We start from the raw sequence: 17882 nt of genomic DNA on the forward strand, positions 1-17882 counted from the left end.
AAGCTCAGACAGCAGTCTCTTAAACCAGTCTCTTGGGGAGAGGAGTTGGCCTAACGGCTAGGGCGCTCGACCTCGGACCTGGGGATCTGGGTTCGAGTCTCAGTAACGACGCCAAAACCTCCTGTGATTTTGGGCAAATCACTTAATCTCCCCGTGCCTAAAAAAAAATGAAAGTGTGTCCTCATGTAACATAACTGGAAAATATGTAAAGCGCTCTGATACCTGATTCGGTTCCGGTCTAGTTCGCGCTATATAAAACTCTGCAAAACAAAACAAGAAAAAAAAAACTAATCCTAGTAGCTCCCACATGGGCACGCCAACCGTGGTTCACCACACTACTATAATCCACATTTGTAAAGCGCACAATCACCCGTAAGGGTCTCTAGGCGCTGGGGGCCGTCGGGAAGATTAAGCAAGCTATTGCCCAGAGTCACATGGTGCTGGGCTAACCTGCCGCCGGAGCGGGGGATCGAACCCTGATCCCCAGATTCCAGCGTCAGTCGCCCTGGCCACGGCGCCGGCGAACTGTCTCAAGTTCCACACCAAAAGCTACAACTGACTCCATCCCTGCTAACACAGAACCATGAAGACATCAGACATCCAGACCCAAATCAACTGAATTTGGCGCTCTGGCTCCTGAAGTGTTAGAGTTTGGTTATCTTAACCTACCACCATACTGTATGAACATTATTAAAGAGGCCAGGAGACCTACTACCAAAGCCTAACTATGCCACTAAATGGAAGAGGTTTGCCATTTACTGCAACAATAACCAAATTGATCCCCTGGATACTTCCATCCAGAAAATCATTTGTTACCTTTTACATTTACAAAGGTGCAACTTGGCATATTCATCCATACGCTTACATCTTGCAGCAATTGCAGCATATTTACAAAATAGACAACATTTGTCTCTTTTCAGAGTGCCTGCAATTAAAGCATTTATGGAAGGATTAAAGAGAATCATTCCTCCCAGGTTACCACCTTCTCCAGTATGGAACCTAAACGTTGTTCTTACAAGACTCATGGGACCCCCTTTCGAGTCTTTACATAAATGTGAACTACAATTCCTTACATGGAAAACAGCTTTCCTTATTGCTATTACCTCCCTTAGAAGAGTAAGTGAGATACAAGCATTTACAATACAAGTAACCTGTTTACAATTACATCATAACAAAGTGGTCTTACAAACTAATCCAAAATTCCTTCCAAAAGTCATAACTCCTTTTCATTTAAACCAATCTGTCGAGTTACCTGTGTTTTTCCAAAACCCAGACTCTGTGGCAGAAAGGGCTCTACACACATTAGATGTTAAAAGAGCTCTTCTCTACTATATAGATAGAACTAAGTCTTTTAGAAAAACAAAACAACTGTTTGTGTCTTTCTCTCCACCGCACAAAGGCAACCCCATCTCTAAAGGTGGAATGGCAAGGTGGATTGTAAAAGGTATACAAATATGCTATCAAAAAGCAAAACGTACATTCAGTTCCTCCTAGAGCGCACTCAACACGCAAACTAGGAGCCTCTATGGCTTTCTTAGGAAACATCCCCCTAGAGGACATATGCAAAGCAGCAACATGGTCTACAACACACACCTTCACTAAACAGTACTGTGTTGATGTGCAAGCCAAGCAGCAAGCTGCAGTAGGCCAAGCTGTCCTTAAAACTCTTTTTCAAACAACTGCAACAGATACAGGTGACCACCGCTAGGGGAGACACTGCTGCACAATCGATGCTAAGTGTACAATCTGCAGCTCATATGCCTCGAACGGAAAATGCTACTTACCAGTATGCATCTGTTCTTGGCATGTAGAGCTGCAGAGTAGTACACGCCCTCCCGCCTCACCGGGACCTGTATCTGTTCCAGTTTTATCTTACTTAGATGCACACGCATGAACATCTTTTCTTTACTTCTACTAACTCCATAATTTCCCATCATGGCGAAAAACAATCTAAGGATGAAGCCGATGCCCATGCGCACTATTGTCCAAGGGAGGAGTTACCTATCTTGTGACTACAAAGACTTCTTCCAAGAAGACAACAACATGCAATCATCCGAGCCCAACGCCAGGTGGCGATCTAATGCTAAGTGTACTACTCTGCAGCTCTACATGCCAAGAACAGATGCATACTGGTAAGTAGCATTTTCCTTTCTTCTCAACTTTTGACCTCCAGTCTCAGCTTTAGCTGCTCTTGAGATGCCAGAACCTAACAAACATTTACAATGCAATGGTCTCGGCATTCTTAAAGTTAGAGCTATTGGCATTGCTCATGACATTATTTTTATTTATGTTTTTGTTTTTAAAACATAAATTAATGGCATTGTCATTTACAATGCCAATAGCAGGGCAGGAGAGCAAGCACAACCAACGAGGGGCGGGGGCAGGAGAGCAAGCACAACCAACGAGGGGGCGGGGCAGGAGAGCAAGCACAAGCAACGAGGGGGCAGGGGCAGGAGAGCATGCACAAGCAACGAGGGGGGCAGGGGCAGGAGAGCAAGCACATCGAACGAGGGGGCAGGGGCAGGAAAGCAAGCACAACGAATGAGAGGGCAGGAGCAGGAGAGCAAGCAACGAACGAGGGGGGAGGGGAGCAAGCACAGCGAAGGGGCAGGGGAGCAGGCACAGCGAGGGGGCAGGGGCAGGAGAGCAAGCACAAGCAACGAGGGGGCAGGAGAGCAAGCACAAGCAAGGAGGGGGCAGGGGAGCAAGCACAAGCAACGAGGGGGCAGGGGCAGGAGAGCAAGCACAAGCAACGAGGGGGCAGGGGCAGGAGAGCAAGCACAAGCAACGAGGGGGCAGGGGCAGGAGAGCAAGCACAAGCAAAGAGGGGGCAGGGGCAGGAGAGCAAGCACTAGCAACGAGGGGGCAGTGGCAGGAGAGCAAGCACAAGCAACGAGGGGGCAGGAGAGCAAGCACAAGCAACGAGGGGGCAGGGGCAGGAGAGCAAGCACAAGCAACGAGGGGGCAGGGGCAGGAGAGCAAGCACTAGCAACGAGGGGGCAGTGGCAGGAGAGCAAGCACAAGCAACGAGGGGGCAGGAGAGCAAGCAAAAGCAACGAGGGGGCAGGAGAGCAAGCACAAGCAACGAGGGGGCAGGAGAGCAAGCACAAGCAACGAGGGGGCAGGAGAGCAAGCACAAGCAACGAGGGGGCAGGAGAGCAAGCACAAGCAACGAGGGGGCAGGAGAGCAAGCACAAGCAACGAGGGGGCAGGAGAGCAAGCACAAGCAACGAGGGGGCAGGAGAGCAAGCACAAGCAACGAGGGGGCAGGAGAGCAAGCACAAGCAACGAGGGGGCAGGAGAGCAAGCACAACGAACGAGGGGGCAGGAGCGCAAGCACAACCAGCGAGGGGGCGGGGGCAGGAGAGCAAGCACAAGCAACGAGGGGGCAGGGGCAGGAGAGCAAGCACAAGGAATGAGGGGGCAGGAGAGCAAGCACAAGGAATGAGGGGGCAGGGGTAGGAGAGCAAGCACAACGAACGAGGCTGAGACCATTGCATTGTAAATGCTTGTTGGAAGGGTGATCTCAGGCGCAGAGAGGGGTACATTGAAGGGGACAGGTGACGGGGGTAGGGGGCAGAAGAGTGATCGGTGGAGGCATCGTGCATAGGGAGGGGGTGGTAAAGGCCGACAGTGATGGCCTCGGGGTCTGCGTAATCGGATATGGAGGGGGTGTGCCCAGGTAACGCAAGCTTGGAGGGGCTTCGGGCCAGGTAATGACATCCCCTTGTGAGGCGGGGGATGGGTAAATGATAGGCAGGCTTGTGTTGTAGAAGGGGTTAAAGGTCACAGGCCTGTGATTCCTCATAGGGGGGGTTCTTTCTCTTGACTGCACATCGACAGAGGGGTTAGGAGGCACGGAGATAATCCCGTGCACCTCTGAGGGATAAGCGTGTGGCTGAGGGGTGATGCGAGCGGGAAGGTGTCTGAGTGTTTTTTTAGGGGGGGAGATCTCAGACGTGGTCGATCACTCTGGCAGATCGGATAGCTTATCCTACTGCTGGATTGCATACTGACGCCAATATTTTTCTAGGTTGACTGAGTAATAAGCAGTATCTCTTTTACTCTCCCCAAGGCACACATATCTCCCCCCATCAATCAATCAAGGTGACAGTCAATCACTGGATTCAACAATGGGGCTCCCTCCATCCCGCAATCCGCTGTATTTGGTAGGACAAATCAGACGAGCAGGCACGTTGAAAGCGCAATACGCAAAATACCACATTATATTTACTTATTGCAAATGTACATACCGCGAACACGACCGCAAGTTATTGGAGTGCTTTACATGAGCAACTGTTACCTTATGCATGTACACATTCTATTTTGGTAGGAGCGAGGAGATTAAGTAATTTGCCCAGAATTACAGGAGGCTGAGCCGACTTCTTCTGGCGGCGGTCGGGCAGAAATGCTCACGCTGCCTGCACACCCAAGTCAGCCCTCTGATTGGTTAATAAGGAACACCAATCAGAGGGCTAACTTGGGCGTGCAGGCAGCATGATATGGGGCTGCTCTCTCCCGATGACGTCAGGGAGAGAAAGAACAGCCAAAACACACCCCTCTATCCCAAAAAGATGGGGCTTGAATGGAGTGATGCCCCTCTCCTCCAATGGCTGGCCTCTGTTTAGGAAGCCAGCCAATGGAGAAGAGGGGCGGGTTCAAGCTCCACTCTAAGAAAACATGAAATCTCGGCTGCACGACACTGCTGCGCAGTGTACGCTAGGCCGAGACCTAAAAAAGGGCTGTGTAGGCCCTGTAAGACCTGTGGTAAGTGAAGTGTAGGCTATTATCTGAAGACCCCACAACCAGTGTCTGTATTGCCTCTACCCAGACCACAAACCCAGGGAATGCAAATAATGCTGCACTTTTTCAACTAAAACCCTCAAAGATGGGGAGGGTAGGCTGTTACGCTGGCTATAGCAGAAAAACGATTCAGAAAAGGGGGTGGTGATGAACAGAGTGTCTGAATTAAGCAGACCACTCTTACCCAGTCCAAAGATCAGGGCTTGATCCATCACCGTTATTTAGCTCACTGCCCCATCCCAGCTCAGAACCTGGCTATATGCAAATTAGTCTGTCCCTGGCCCAGTGCATCATGGGAACAGGGAAGACCAAACTACCAAGCCAATTCTTCACCAGAAAGGAGACAAGCTACCGGGGACCGGTTTCTGGCATTTCAGCCTCGTCGGCCCGGCTTGCTTGAATCCTGATGGAGCAGTGAGCAAGGGACTCATGTCTGAGTATACCCTGCCACACCTATAGTGGCCAAAAACGATTCAGAAAAGGGGGTGGTGATGAACAGAGTGTCTGAATTAAGCAGACCACTCTTACCCAGTCCAAAGATCAGGGCTTGATCCATCACCGTTATTTAGCTCACTGCCCCATCCCAGCTCAGAACCTGGCTATATGCAAATTAGTCTGTCCCTGGCCCAGTGCATCATGGGAACAGGGCAGACCAAACTACCAAGCCAATTCTTCACCAGAAAGGAGACAAGCTACCGGGGACCGGTTTCTGGCATTTCAGCCTCGTCGGCCCGGCTTGCTTGAATCCTGATGGAGCAGTGAGCAAGGGACTCATGTCTGAGTATACCCTGCCACACCTATAGTGGCCAAAAACGATTCAGAAAAGGGGGTGGTGATGAACAGAGTGTCTGAATTAAGCAGACCACTCTTACCCAGTCCAAAGATCAGGGCTTGATCCATCACCGTTATTTAGTTCATTGCCCCATCCCAGCTCAGAACCTGGCTATATGCAAATTAGTCTGTCCCTGGCCCAGTGCATCATGGGAACAGGGCAGACCAAACTACCAAGCCAATTCTTCACCAGAAAGGAGACAAGCTACCGGGGACCGGTTTCTGGCATTTCAGCCTCGTCGGCCCGGCTTGCTTGAATCCTGATGGAGCAGTGAGCAAGGGACTCATGTCTGAGTATACCCTGCCACACCTATAGTGGCCAAAAACGATTCAGAAAAGGGGGTGGTGATGAACAGAGTGTCTGAATTAAGCAGACCACTCTTACCCAGTCCAAAGATCAGGGCTTGATCCATCACCGTTATTTAGCTCACTGCCCCATCCCAGCTCAGAACCTGGCTATATGCAAATTAGTCTGTCCCTGGCCCAGTGCATCATGGGAACAGGGCAGACCAAACTACCAAGCCAATTCTTCACCAGAAAGGAGACAAGCTACCGGGGACCGGTTTCTGGCATTTCAGCCTCGTCGGCCCGGCTTGCTTGAATCCTGATGGAGCAGTGAGCAAGGGACTCATGTCTGAGTATACCCTGCCACACCTATAGTGGCCAAAAACGATTCAGAAAAGGGGGTGGTGATGAACAGAGTGTCTGAATTAAGCAGACCACTCTTACCCAGTCCAAAGATCAGGGCTTGATCCATCACCGTTATTTAGCTCACTGCCCCATCCCAGCTCAGAACCTGGCTATATGCAAATTAGTCTGTCCCTGGAAGGGTATACTCCGATGTGAGTCCCTTGCTCATTGCACCATCAGGATTCAAGCAAGCCGGGCCGACGATGCCTGAAATGGCAGAAACCGGTCCCCGGAAGCTTGTTTCCTTCCCAGTACAAGAATTGGCTTGGTAGTTTGGTTTGCCCTGTTCCCATCATGCACTGGGACAGGAACAGACTAATTTGCATATAGCCAAGTTCTGAGCTGGGATGGTGCAGTGAGCTAAAAAACGGTGATGGATCAAGCCCTGATCTTTGGACTGGGTAAGAGTGGTCTGTTTAATTCAGGCACTCTGTTCATCACCACCCCCTTTTCTGAATCATTTTGTCCACCATAAGCGTGGAAGGGTATACTCAGATGTGAGTCCCTTGCTCATTGCACCGTCAGGATTCAAGCAAGCCGGGCCGACGACGCCTGAAATGGCAGAAACCGGTCCCCGGAAGCTTGTTTCCTTCCCAGTACAAGAATTGGCTTGGTAGTTTGGTTTGCTCTGTTCCCATCATGCACTGGGACAGGAACAGACTAATTTGCATATAGCCAAGTTCTGAGCTGGGATGGTGCAGTGAGCTAAAAAACGGTGATGGATCAAGCCCTGATCTTTGGACTGGGTAAGAGTGGTCTGTTTAATTCAGGCACTCTGTTCATCACCACCCCCTTTTCTGAATCATCTTGTCCGCCATAAGCGTGGAAGGGTATACTCCGATGTGAGTCCCTTGCTCATTGCACCATCAGGATTCAAGCAAGCCGGGCCGACGACGCCTGAAATGGCAGAAACCGGTCCCCGGAAGCTTGTTTCCTTCCCAGTACAAGAATTGGCTTGGTAGTTTGGTTTGCCCTGTTCCCATCATGCACTGGGACAGGAACAGACTAATTTGCATATAGCCAAGTTCTGAGCTGGGATGGTGCAGTGAGCTAAAAAACGGTGATGGATCAAGCCCTGATCTTTGGACTGGGTAAGAGTGGTCTGTTTAATTCAGGCACTCTGTTCATCACCACCCCCTTTTCTATAGCAGAAAAAGGCTGCTTCAGATTTGGAGTCTGAACCTGAGGAAAGGCCCATTCTCCCTCAAAGAAAGGATGCCAGTCCTTCTTCACATCATGGGGACTCTAAGAGATCTAAATCCCAGGACAAATGTGAGCCTAAACACCACTAGGAATCTCAGTCAGAGGCTTCAGAACCCTCTTCAGCTCCTGCGTCTGCCTCTGACTCCTCTCAGAGACCAATCTTCTCGACCGTTGACAACGTCTTCGTCGGAGATTTCACTCTGCTCAAGAAAACCAAAGGTTCCTGTACCATAGACAGCTTTGTCGATGACGGTTAAGACGTCGACGACAGCAACGGCAGCTTCGACGACCGTAACAATAACATCGTCAAGGAGGACTTCACAATCGACGAGAATTTCACCATCGACTGGCGGTACGTCACCTGTTCCAGCAATGACGTTCCCGCAGATGCAAACCATCCGCGCGCCGTCGACGGTGCCACAGACAGTTGCATCGACAGTTGCACCGTCGACGTGACCGTCGACGGAGGGAAAAATGTCTCCTTCAGCACAAGCAAATTCAGGATTACTCATAAGATATCTCCTTTACCTCCTGCTTGCCTTCTGGACTTCCAAGAGTCAGAGGATGAAGGTATGTTTGGTCCTGCATACAGTCCATCGTAGTTAAGGGTCAAGCGCCAAGATTCTGATGATGAGGACATTGAAGGCCATGATCCATGTTCTTATCTGGCAGGGGAATTTTCATTTGAGGAAAGAGGCACATCCGTCATGCAGAGGCAAGATTCCTTCCAGGAACCCTATCCTTATGATGACCGAGAGGAAGAGCGTCATCAGTTCAGGGAACCATCTATGAACGTTCTAATGTCTCTGATCTCCGTCCCCTGCTTAATGATTATTACAAGCGTTTTCCAGACACAAATGCTCCTCAGAGGCCTTTACCTCCTCAAGAGGTACCCACTATTCTTCTGGGCCAAAGTACTCCCCAATCCCAGGGGAGAAGACTATAGTAGGAGGAAGGGTCATCACGGAGGACACTTAGGATGCTCAGACTGAGGAAGGTGAGATGCAAACAGATGCCCATGATAAATGGGATGTCTACATAGCCCCTATGCCACCATCTCCTAACCCTCCAGCATCTACCTGCACTACCCCACTGGACAAGGAGTATCGTCGCCTCAACAATATTGGAAAGAGGTTCTCTGTTTTGGCGGCTACTTTCATTAGAGCCTTTAATGCCATGGCCATTTTGGGGCGATATGACCGGCAGATGTGGTCAGACATCTCTACTCTGTTGGAGTATCTACCAGAGAATAAAAAGAAAGAGGCAACAGATATTCTTTTGGAGGGAGAAAGAGCTTCTTCAGAGCTTATTGAGATAGCTATGGCAGTTTCATCCAGTGCATCTCGACAGATTGCAGGAGCAGCAGTCCAGGGTCATCCGATATGGTTAAAGGCAACAACCTTTCGTCCGGAGTTCCAGGCAAAGGTTTTAGATATGCTTTTTGATGGGGAGTGCTTATTTGGTAAGCACACAGACGAGGAGTTACAATCTATCAAGAAGGAAACAGATACAGTCAAAGCCTAAGGCAATCTCCAGCAGCGCCGCTTTCAGTCCTTTCGGGCTAGAGATCGGGGGCAATTCTTATCCCGTCCGCAATTTCAGCAGCGGTACCAACCATATTCGCAGACTACCTACCAGCCAGACAACTGGTCTTTTCAGCCCAATACCGCTCACTTATTCGAGACCGACCGGACACAAGAGGCAGCAATCTGCTGGAAAGTCCCAAGACTCTAATAGTAGACAATGAAGAGCATCAGGCCCCTGCTACCTTAGTCCCACACCACGATCACGTCTTCTTTGCATCCTTTCAGAAATGGAACTCTATTTCTTCAGACAGATGGGTACTAGACATTTTTCAACATGGCCACACGCTAGAATTCATTCACATCCTCCAAATATTCCACCGCGCAAAGTTCTGCTCCGTCACTTTCCGGGTCTCAAGAAGGAAATACATTTGCTTCTTCTCAAGCAGGCGATAGAGGAAGTGCCCCATAACCTTCAAATTGTTCCTGCTTCTTTCTCATCAAAAAGAAAAATGGGAAATGGAGGCAGGTCCTGGACCTCAGAATGCTGAACAAGTTCATAAAGAGTCAATCTTTCAGGATACTCTCTCTTCAGGCGATTCTTCTTCTAATGGAGAAAGAGAATTTTCTGACGTCTCTCAATCTCATCGATGCATATTTTCATGTTACCATTAACACGCAACATTGAATATTTCTCCGGTTCAGTCTGGCAGGGCGCCATTATTAATTCAAAGTACTCCCTTTTACTTTAAAGTTTGCTCCCAGGGTGTTCAGAAAGTGCAAGGCACCGATAGCAGCCTTCTTAAGACATTCAGGTGTTCCCATATCTGGAAGGTATTTTTGACCTTCATCCTCTTAATGCCTTCCTGTGGAAGGACAAATTTAAGATGATCACCCTGGCCCAAGTCTTATATGCACTCAAACACGAACGTTTCGTTCACTGTCTCATGGACTTCTGAATGTCCCCGTGATCAGACGAGCAAGAAACGGGGACCATTCTTATTCTTGTGTACCTAAATGGTGGAATGGCCTCCTATATCCCTGGAAATTAAAAAGTTAGAAGTATAGTTCAAGAAACTATTGAAAACATATGTTCTAGAAAGGTTGCTTGTGCTGTCTTGCTCTGCTGGGAAGCCTTGACAAGGTTGCCATGTGCTCCACAAAAAACAAGTAGAATAGACTAGAGAGTGGATGATAATGGTGGACCTGCAGGAAGCTTATTTCCACATCCTTGTCCTGCAGGCCCTCAGGCGCTGCCTGCAGTTAACGGTGAGGCAGGCACATTTTCCGTTCTCGGTTCTGCTCTTTGGGCTCACCAGCCATCCACTTGCTCCAAAGTCCTACCTGACTCCCTCACAGACGCTCCCTTTGTCAGAGCCCTTCTGGACATGCTGCAGTTTAGTGCCTATCCCTTGGAACAGAGTGTCCAGGGCATTTCGGCTAGGATTCTGATGTGTCAGCCTCTGGCCTGGTTCACAATGAGAAAAACTCTCAGCTGTTGGGACTGATGACCCCCTGCAGTCCTGTTGGTTAAGCCACCCCGTGACATATTTGGCTCTACAAGGTCCCAGTGAGTACAACATTAGGTGGGCCTCTCCGATCATTTCAGAGGAGAACTTAAAAGAGCAGCAGTGGTTGTTGCTGAACTGCAAAAGGGTAAGTGGTAGACCCCTCTCCCTACCCCACTTCGAGCTAACAGTGATGACCGATCTTTCGCTTCAGAGTTGGGGCAGCCACTTGGGAAAGGTAGAAATCGGAAGCGTCTGGTCTCGGACAGGAGTCCTAGCTCCAGATCAGTTTTTCACACAACACCACCGCCATGTGGTATTGCAAGAAACATTACGGGGTTGGGTCATTGGTCCTGTACCAGAGGTACTACATCTGATAGAGACATCTAGCCGCAGATTCCTTAACATAGAATACCCAGAGGCGTCAGACTGGACCCAGAAAATCATTTGCAGCAGCACCTCCGGGGGACGGCGCCCCACGACCCCGCCCAGACGTCGTCCACGGCAGCGAGGTCATACAAGTCTCTCCCGGCGCGCCGACGTCAGTTTCCTTCTTTTCCGCATGCAACACGGATCCGGAGTAAGCGGTTCGTCTGGCCTGTTTTCAGGCCCATTTTTGCTGCTTCGCGTCTGGAACAGTGTGCGATGCCTTCGGGCTTTAAAACGTGGATTGGGAGAACCGTGGCTCGATCTATTTGCCATCGCTGAGAACGTGCAATATCAGCACTTTTAGAAGGGGTCTCTTCCTCTGAGACGCATTCCACCTACAGTGGAACTCTGGACTCTTGTAGGCTTTCCCACCGATCTCTCGCCTGCCCCAATTTCAGACAAAGATCATGAACGATCTGGCCTAAGCCATCCTAGTGGCACCAAGTTAGGCAAGGAGAGTGTAGTATTTAGAACTTCTGGGCATGAGCATCTGGCCACCAATCATTCTGCTCCTTCTGGAAATTCTTATGTCACAGCAGCAGAGCATCGTCCTGCATCCAGACGTGGGCAATCTTCACCTCCATTCTTCAAGATTGAGTGGCAACAGCTGATAGTGTTGGATCTCCGTTCCAAAGTTGTAGATGTTATCTTGGCAGCCAGGCGTCCCTCGACCAAAACACTATACTCCTGCTGTTGGCGCAAGTTTGTGGCTTAGTGCAGTACATGGCAAATTAACCTACTTCAAACTAGATTATCCGAAGTATTGCCTTTTCTGTTGTCCTTAACCCAGCAAGGACTTGCTTTAGTTACAATTAAAGGGTTCCTGTCGAGTCTTTCAACATTTTTGTGGTTCCCAGATTAGATCTCTTTGTTTAAACCACCCATTTGTGATGCAGTTTTTGAAGAATTTGAAGAGTTGACATTTTTTTCCACCCTCTCCCTTTGTCATGCCTCAGTGGGATCTTAACTTCATCCTCACCTTCCTGTTGTGTACTGCTTTTGAACCTTTACTCAGCCGCCCACTACAGCTTCCCAACCTTCAGACAGTGTTCCGCATTGCCATAACATCAGTGCAGTGGTTGTGTGAGCTGAAAACCCTCTCCATAAACCCGCCATACACAGTTTTCTTCCCAGACAAGCTGGTTCTCTGAATCCAAGCTTCCTTTCTTCTGAATGTGGCGACTTTCCACATCCGGCAATACATCACCCCACTTGCATTCTTCGCTGCACCGCACTCTTCTAAGGAGGAGGAGACGCTACCCTGTTTGGTCCTAAAAGGGCTCTGAGCTTTTACATTTGTGTGAACGATTAGCTCTTTGTCTGATTCGATGGAGCGAAGGACAAGACGGTGCAGAAGAGGATCACGTTAAAATGGATTTTATTTGGCGTTAAAATGTGCCACAGCTTGCCCAAGAAGCAGCCCCAGAATGTTTCCAGGCCTAGTCCATCAGAGCCAGGGCTGCTACCACCGCATTGGCTATTCCGGATAGTTACCAGGCTGCTACCTCGGCATCTCTCTATACATTCATGAGGCGCTAATATCTGCACAGCCAGGTCCATTGAGATTGGCGTTTTGCTCGTAGCCCTGCTGCACTTCTTAGGTTGAGTCTGTTCACAAACCCTTAGGTGCTGCCTTGGAAGCTATTGCAAAGGTGAGGAATCTGTGGTTAGAAGTATCTGTCAGAAGAACAAGTTACTTACCATCAGTAATGTGCTTACTAGTTGATGCTCGGTCAAGCCAATTTGCTATTCGGCTCTCCGTCTGGGGAAGTACCTGGCATCAGCTTGTCTGAGTGGCACCTGCAGAGCGGAACGGCATAGTCATGGAACCGCATTATCCCACCCACCAGTGCATAGAAAGATACTGCATTTAATGTTTCAAGATCCAGTCTGACTCCTGGGGAATATTCAAAAGGTGAGGAATCTGTAGATCTATATAGAGTAGCTTCCAGAAAATGCATTTCCAAAGGTAAGTAACTTGTTTTTTGGGAAAGGGACCATGGGTAAAGTCTGAGTCACCATAAAGTTAAATGTATCCTTTTGCAAGATTAGCTTTTAATCCAACCAGGCATGGCTAAAAGCATAGTTAGCATACATATTGCCTATCACTTTGTTGAAATTCGTGGGAACTGGAGGAAAGAATCATGTATCTGTGTTTTCTAGTTATGACGATGGTTGTCTCTTCCGCTCATTAAAGAATGTATCTATCTATCTCTGTCTATCTATTTCTGTCTATCTATCTATCTTCATTGCAAAAAAACAAAGGCTAAAGTAACGTTGTAGTTAGTTGAAATGATCTGTAACAACGTAACATTGTAAAGTCTAAAAAAACACAGAACTTCATCTGTTATAGTTACAATTAACTCAAGTAAATATAACTCGTGCCCTAAGGTAACTGTAACTCGCTCCCTGGCCATGCACAGTTTTCTCATCAATAATTTCATTGCAAATGTTGCAGTGATATTATCAATCATGTCATAGAAGATGTCATGACTGAAGTAATATGTGCGGTAATTAGCAGTGCATGGTGGGGGCAAGAGTTATAGTTACCTTAGGGTGCAAGTATGTGTGTGTATGGGGGTGTGTGTATATATATATATATATATATATATCACATACATGATTATAGCTTATAAATAAGATCAAACTTTTTACTCTTAGAACATAATGGAGTGTAGTGATGGTCTAATATTTTGTGATATTCACAAATTAATGTTTTCATTGTGCTATCTTTCTTTACTGTGAAAGGTACAAATTCGGAGCTGTCTAATCCTTCTGAAACTGAATCAGAAAGAAAAGATGAACTCAGTGATTGGTCACTCGCAGGAGAAGATGAGCGAGAAAGTAGATACCCACAAGATAGCAGAAGACGTCCAGGACCAAGAGGGAGAAGTGGCTCTGGGGTTCAAGGGCGTGGTGGGTCCCGAGGTGGCAAGTCATCATCTATCAGCTCTGGTAGAATTTATTGATATGTATTGGAGTGCCGTGTGTTGATTTTTTTTCAACCTATGAATGCCCTTCTTTTATGCATAACTAAAACAGTGAGGTGAAGTTTACAGACTACAAATGGTATCATTTAATGGCTAAAGGACAGCAAACTTTGAATATGGGTGCAAAGTTTCAAAAGAAGAGATGCTTTCGTACTGTAATCTCTTCATATAAATATTGTAGCTCTTAAATGATGAATTGATGAAGGTAGGAGGTTAATCAAAATGAAGGTTAAAATATGTAGTCACAATCCATCTTAAACACAGTGCACCTTTCTTGTACATAGACATGCACAGTTGTACATAGTTTTTCAATTTTAGTGCATTCCAGGTCATCATCCAAGGACTTTCATATTTTAATACAATTGATACAAGAGTAGAGTATTTACATAGTTTATAGGCATGTACTAATAAAATTGGGGAACCTTCGAATGCAGAGGTGGTAGCTCTTTGTTGTTGCCTCGTCCAGTGTTTATCTACTTATTTTTCTTTACCTTCATGTTATTCTTTTTATACTGGGAAATCTAAAGTTTATTTTTATATGTAAATATGCACTGACCTCACACTGTAAGATACGACAGCAGCAAATGTTTTCGGCTTGAGCTGTGACTCATGCACAAAGTTGAGGTCTGGCTGTGAGAATTATAAACACTGACAATCCTTATTTTCCCCCTCAGATATCCGTTTTATATATTTTTTATGTTCTGTTTACATTTGATTGGTGCTCAGCTGCTAACTTAATGTGTGACACCTTTTACATGTTGGGTTCGGTTTCAGTGTTTTACCTACTATGATTCTTTGATCTTGAATGTATTTGTTAGATGATGCCTTGTTTCACATTATTTCAGAGATTAGTTTACGTCTGAAGATGGTATAATCGTCCAGTTCTGCATGCATTCAGTGCCTTTATTTGATCTTCGTGTAGGCGATAAAACTTGAATATGAAAGGGCTAAGTTATTAAATATCTTATCCTGTCCAGTCTTTGCCTGTTACCACAGGTTGATGGATTGATTCAGTTTCTTGAAGTTCATCATGATTTATTAATTAAACTTGAAAAAGTGTTCTAGATATTCTTCGTTGTGTAGCAGGTTGAAATTGAGCATAGGTTTCAGTTAATGGGCATATACGTCCATGACTACTTTATATGCTCCCAGCTACATCTTTTACAATGCACTTCACCAAATTTTGAATAAGATTTGGCAGTATTAACAGTAAGAATTCTTGTTCTATAAGAATTCAAAGTTAAATCTATAGTACTTATCATGAGCCTTTTATTTGGTCACCCCCAGCCTTATGGTACCCACAGTAGCCTTCTTGAACCCTGTTGTTGGGACATCTCTTTACAAAAGTCCGAGTTTGTCTGGTTTTCATATTGAACTGAAAAATGAAGATGTTTCTTGCTCCTGGCCAAAACACTTAAAGTACAGTTCATGAAACAATGGTCTTTGCTCAAGAGGGAGTTCTTTAATGCACTGTTGCCTGACTCATTTCCCTTAACACATTCTCTACTAGATGATTCCACGAGGTTTCACTTGAAGCCTACAATCCCAGAGTCTTTAAACAAATCTGGGCCCCTTTAAGATAACATATTTTTGTGCATCTTTAATGGCAGCCTCTTTGTCATGCAATCTAAATAACCAGGCCGTATGGCAACAACTATGGAAATTAGGTATACCAGTCCGCTTGGCTCTAGTTCAAGTTAATTCCATTGCGATCTTTGCTAGTTATGGTCTGCAAATGTGTTAGTCTCGATCCACGAGCCTCCCCTGCCCTACAGAAAAGCATATTTATGTCCCCTTGCTTTCTCTTTTTGGATGTTGCTGTCCCAGAGAAAAAAGTAAAATTAGAAAATCAGGCTCAATACTCATCTCACAACCGAGGATAATGAGTCTGATTTACCTTATCGGTTAGCACTGTTCATTGCTTTTATCTCCAATGCTGGAGATGAAAGCAATTTTATAGGAGGATAAGGCAATGCTTCCCCTCCTATGCTGATGTTCCTAATCCTCCCCACCGACTCCAAGATCCGCTGAGGTTCACCATGCCTATGCTTTACAACTCTCAAGTACCACAAATGTAAGCTTTTCCTCAGCCTGTCATCATGGATCTTCTAGAAGAAATAGAGGCTCCTCCTATTAGGGATTATCGGGCTGGTTCTACCTTCTGACACAGAGATACTACTCCCAGGTTATACCTTTTGAATTGCCTTTGGCTAGTATGGAATTTAGACGACTTAAACATTTTGTTTCAGTTAAAAAGACATCTCTAGTCTGGTGATTCTGTAGTACAAATCATCAACCTGTTCTTCTCAGGGAGTTTGAGAACGCGTATGCTTCCACATGCTCTACCTCTGGTCTAAAGACAGATCGTCTAATTAATTTTGCAGAGCTAGAAGTTTCTGCCGAAAACTCTGACCAGTGGTCTAACTGCAGCTCCACAATGGACTACCAAAATGCTGGCTCCAATATTGCTTGTTATGTGACTGCAAGAGGTCGGCTACAATGAATCTATGGACACCTGCCTGGTAATGGAGTGCTACCTGGAGCTGGCCGTTCATCTCTGACAACTTGTTGGACTCGCAAGCACTTTCCCCAAAGCTCATCTTTTGAGTACAACAGTTTCATCCTATTCATTGGAACCAGTTTGTACATTGGATTGCAGAACCACAATGATGTTATTATGTAGTTGGTGTTGTCCCTCATGGCAGGACATACTAAGCAGGAGCCCCACAAAATGGAGGTGAATCACAGTCCCTGTATATGTAAGGGTAGGTTAGATGACAGCTGACTGGTCTGAGAATCTCATGGAAAACAACCTTTTTGGAGCCATAGTATCTCCAGTACGCACTAGAGAGTTGGAAGAGCTGTGCATCATTTCCATCATGAAAAAGGTGGTGAGCAGGACACAGTCAAACTGAGGTATTGACTAATTATATATATTTTCGCTCAGTTTTCTTTCTGTCCCCATTATCCTACTCGTTCATAGATGTATTGCACAGCATTTATGTTCAGGGTCTTTTCAGATTATTTTCACATACGACGTTGTATACATTCTGATGATCAATACTAGATCACCTTAAGCAGGAGAGGAAGGCATGCCTGCTTCCAAACCATATTTGCCAAAAGAATTTTCTCCTTCATTGCTCATTTAATGCACTCCAATGGGAATTTCTTCCATTGAATGTTCAAGCAAATTCTGTTTTCTGCATGTCGAGGCTTACAAGGCAGGTACATTGCGCACCTCACACATTTTCTTTACGTTCTGTGTTCTTTGATGCTTCTTTTAGAGCTGCAGCACCATTAAGGCAGAAGCTGCTCTCTGGCTGAATCTGCATTTTCTCCTTTTAATTTTGCTCGTGCTGTGGAAAGTACCCTAATGATTTGAAATTTGGAAGACTGTGGCATAGAATTACATTTCTTTGGCGGTGACGGTTTTTCCTAGTCCATTAGGTCTCCTATTGCCAGCCCCCTTCCGATACTCCTGAACAGTGCTTAAAATCAGCACAGCTATAGGCTACATTTCCAAAGTGGGGATCTTACTTTTGTTTGTGGCCACATGTTCTGTACTAGCTGCAATAAGTTCTGATTTGAAGAGATTTCAGATCTCTGTGCTAATTGGCGAGGTAGTTGGAAGTGGGAGGGTCCATGTGGACTGAGAAAAGGTAGTTTTATCTTTCACACCAGTACATTACCTATGTTCTCTACAACTATCGAGCTGTTGTGCCAGAAGATATCTAGAACTATTGACATCTGATAAATTTGTGCATTGTTTAAAATGTAATTTATGGTGTACGATACTTTGCCATGATATCTATTCAGAGACTGTTGGATTTTGCCTTGTGGAAATGGACTAAATGCAAATAAGTTTCCTAAAAACATCCTTAAGCACCTGTAGTAACATTCTAAAT

The 17882-nt window shown here is 46.4% G+C and overlaps 1 protein-coding gene across 7 annotated transcripts in view; it reads left to right on the top strand.

Annotated features, from left to right (window-relative positions):
• The window catches only part of FXR1 (FMR1 autosomal homolog 1), a 343266-nt gene that overhangs the window by 191097 nt on the left and 134287 nt on the right, over positions 1 to 17882 (top strand). For 4 of the 7 annotated variants that reach the window (XM_078665656.1, XM_078665658.1, XM_078665654.1 and 1 more), the window contains exon 13: positions 13736 to 13942. In XM_078665656.1, coding sequence (XP_078521782.1) covers positions 13736 to 13942 — 207 coding nt within the window. The remainder of the gene's footprint in view (positions 1 to 13735; positions 13943 to 17882) is intronic. The other 3 variants (XM_078665660.1, XM_078665655.1, XM_078665657.1) reach the window with 1 other exon arrangement.

Source organism: Lissotriton helveticus, chromosome 11 (genome assembly GCF_964261635.1).
Source record: "Lissotriton helveticus chromosome 11, aLisHel1.1, whole genome shotgun sequence".
In the NCBI taxonomy this organism is placed as follows: domain Eukaryota; kingdom Metazoa; phylum Chordata; class Amphibia; order Caudata; family Salamandridae; genus Lissotriton; species Lissotriton helveticus.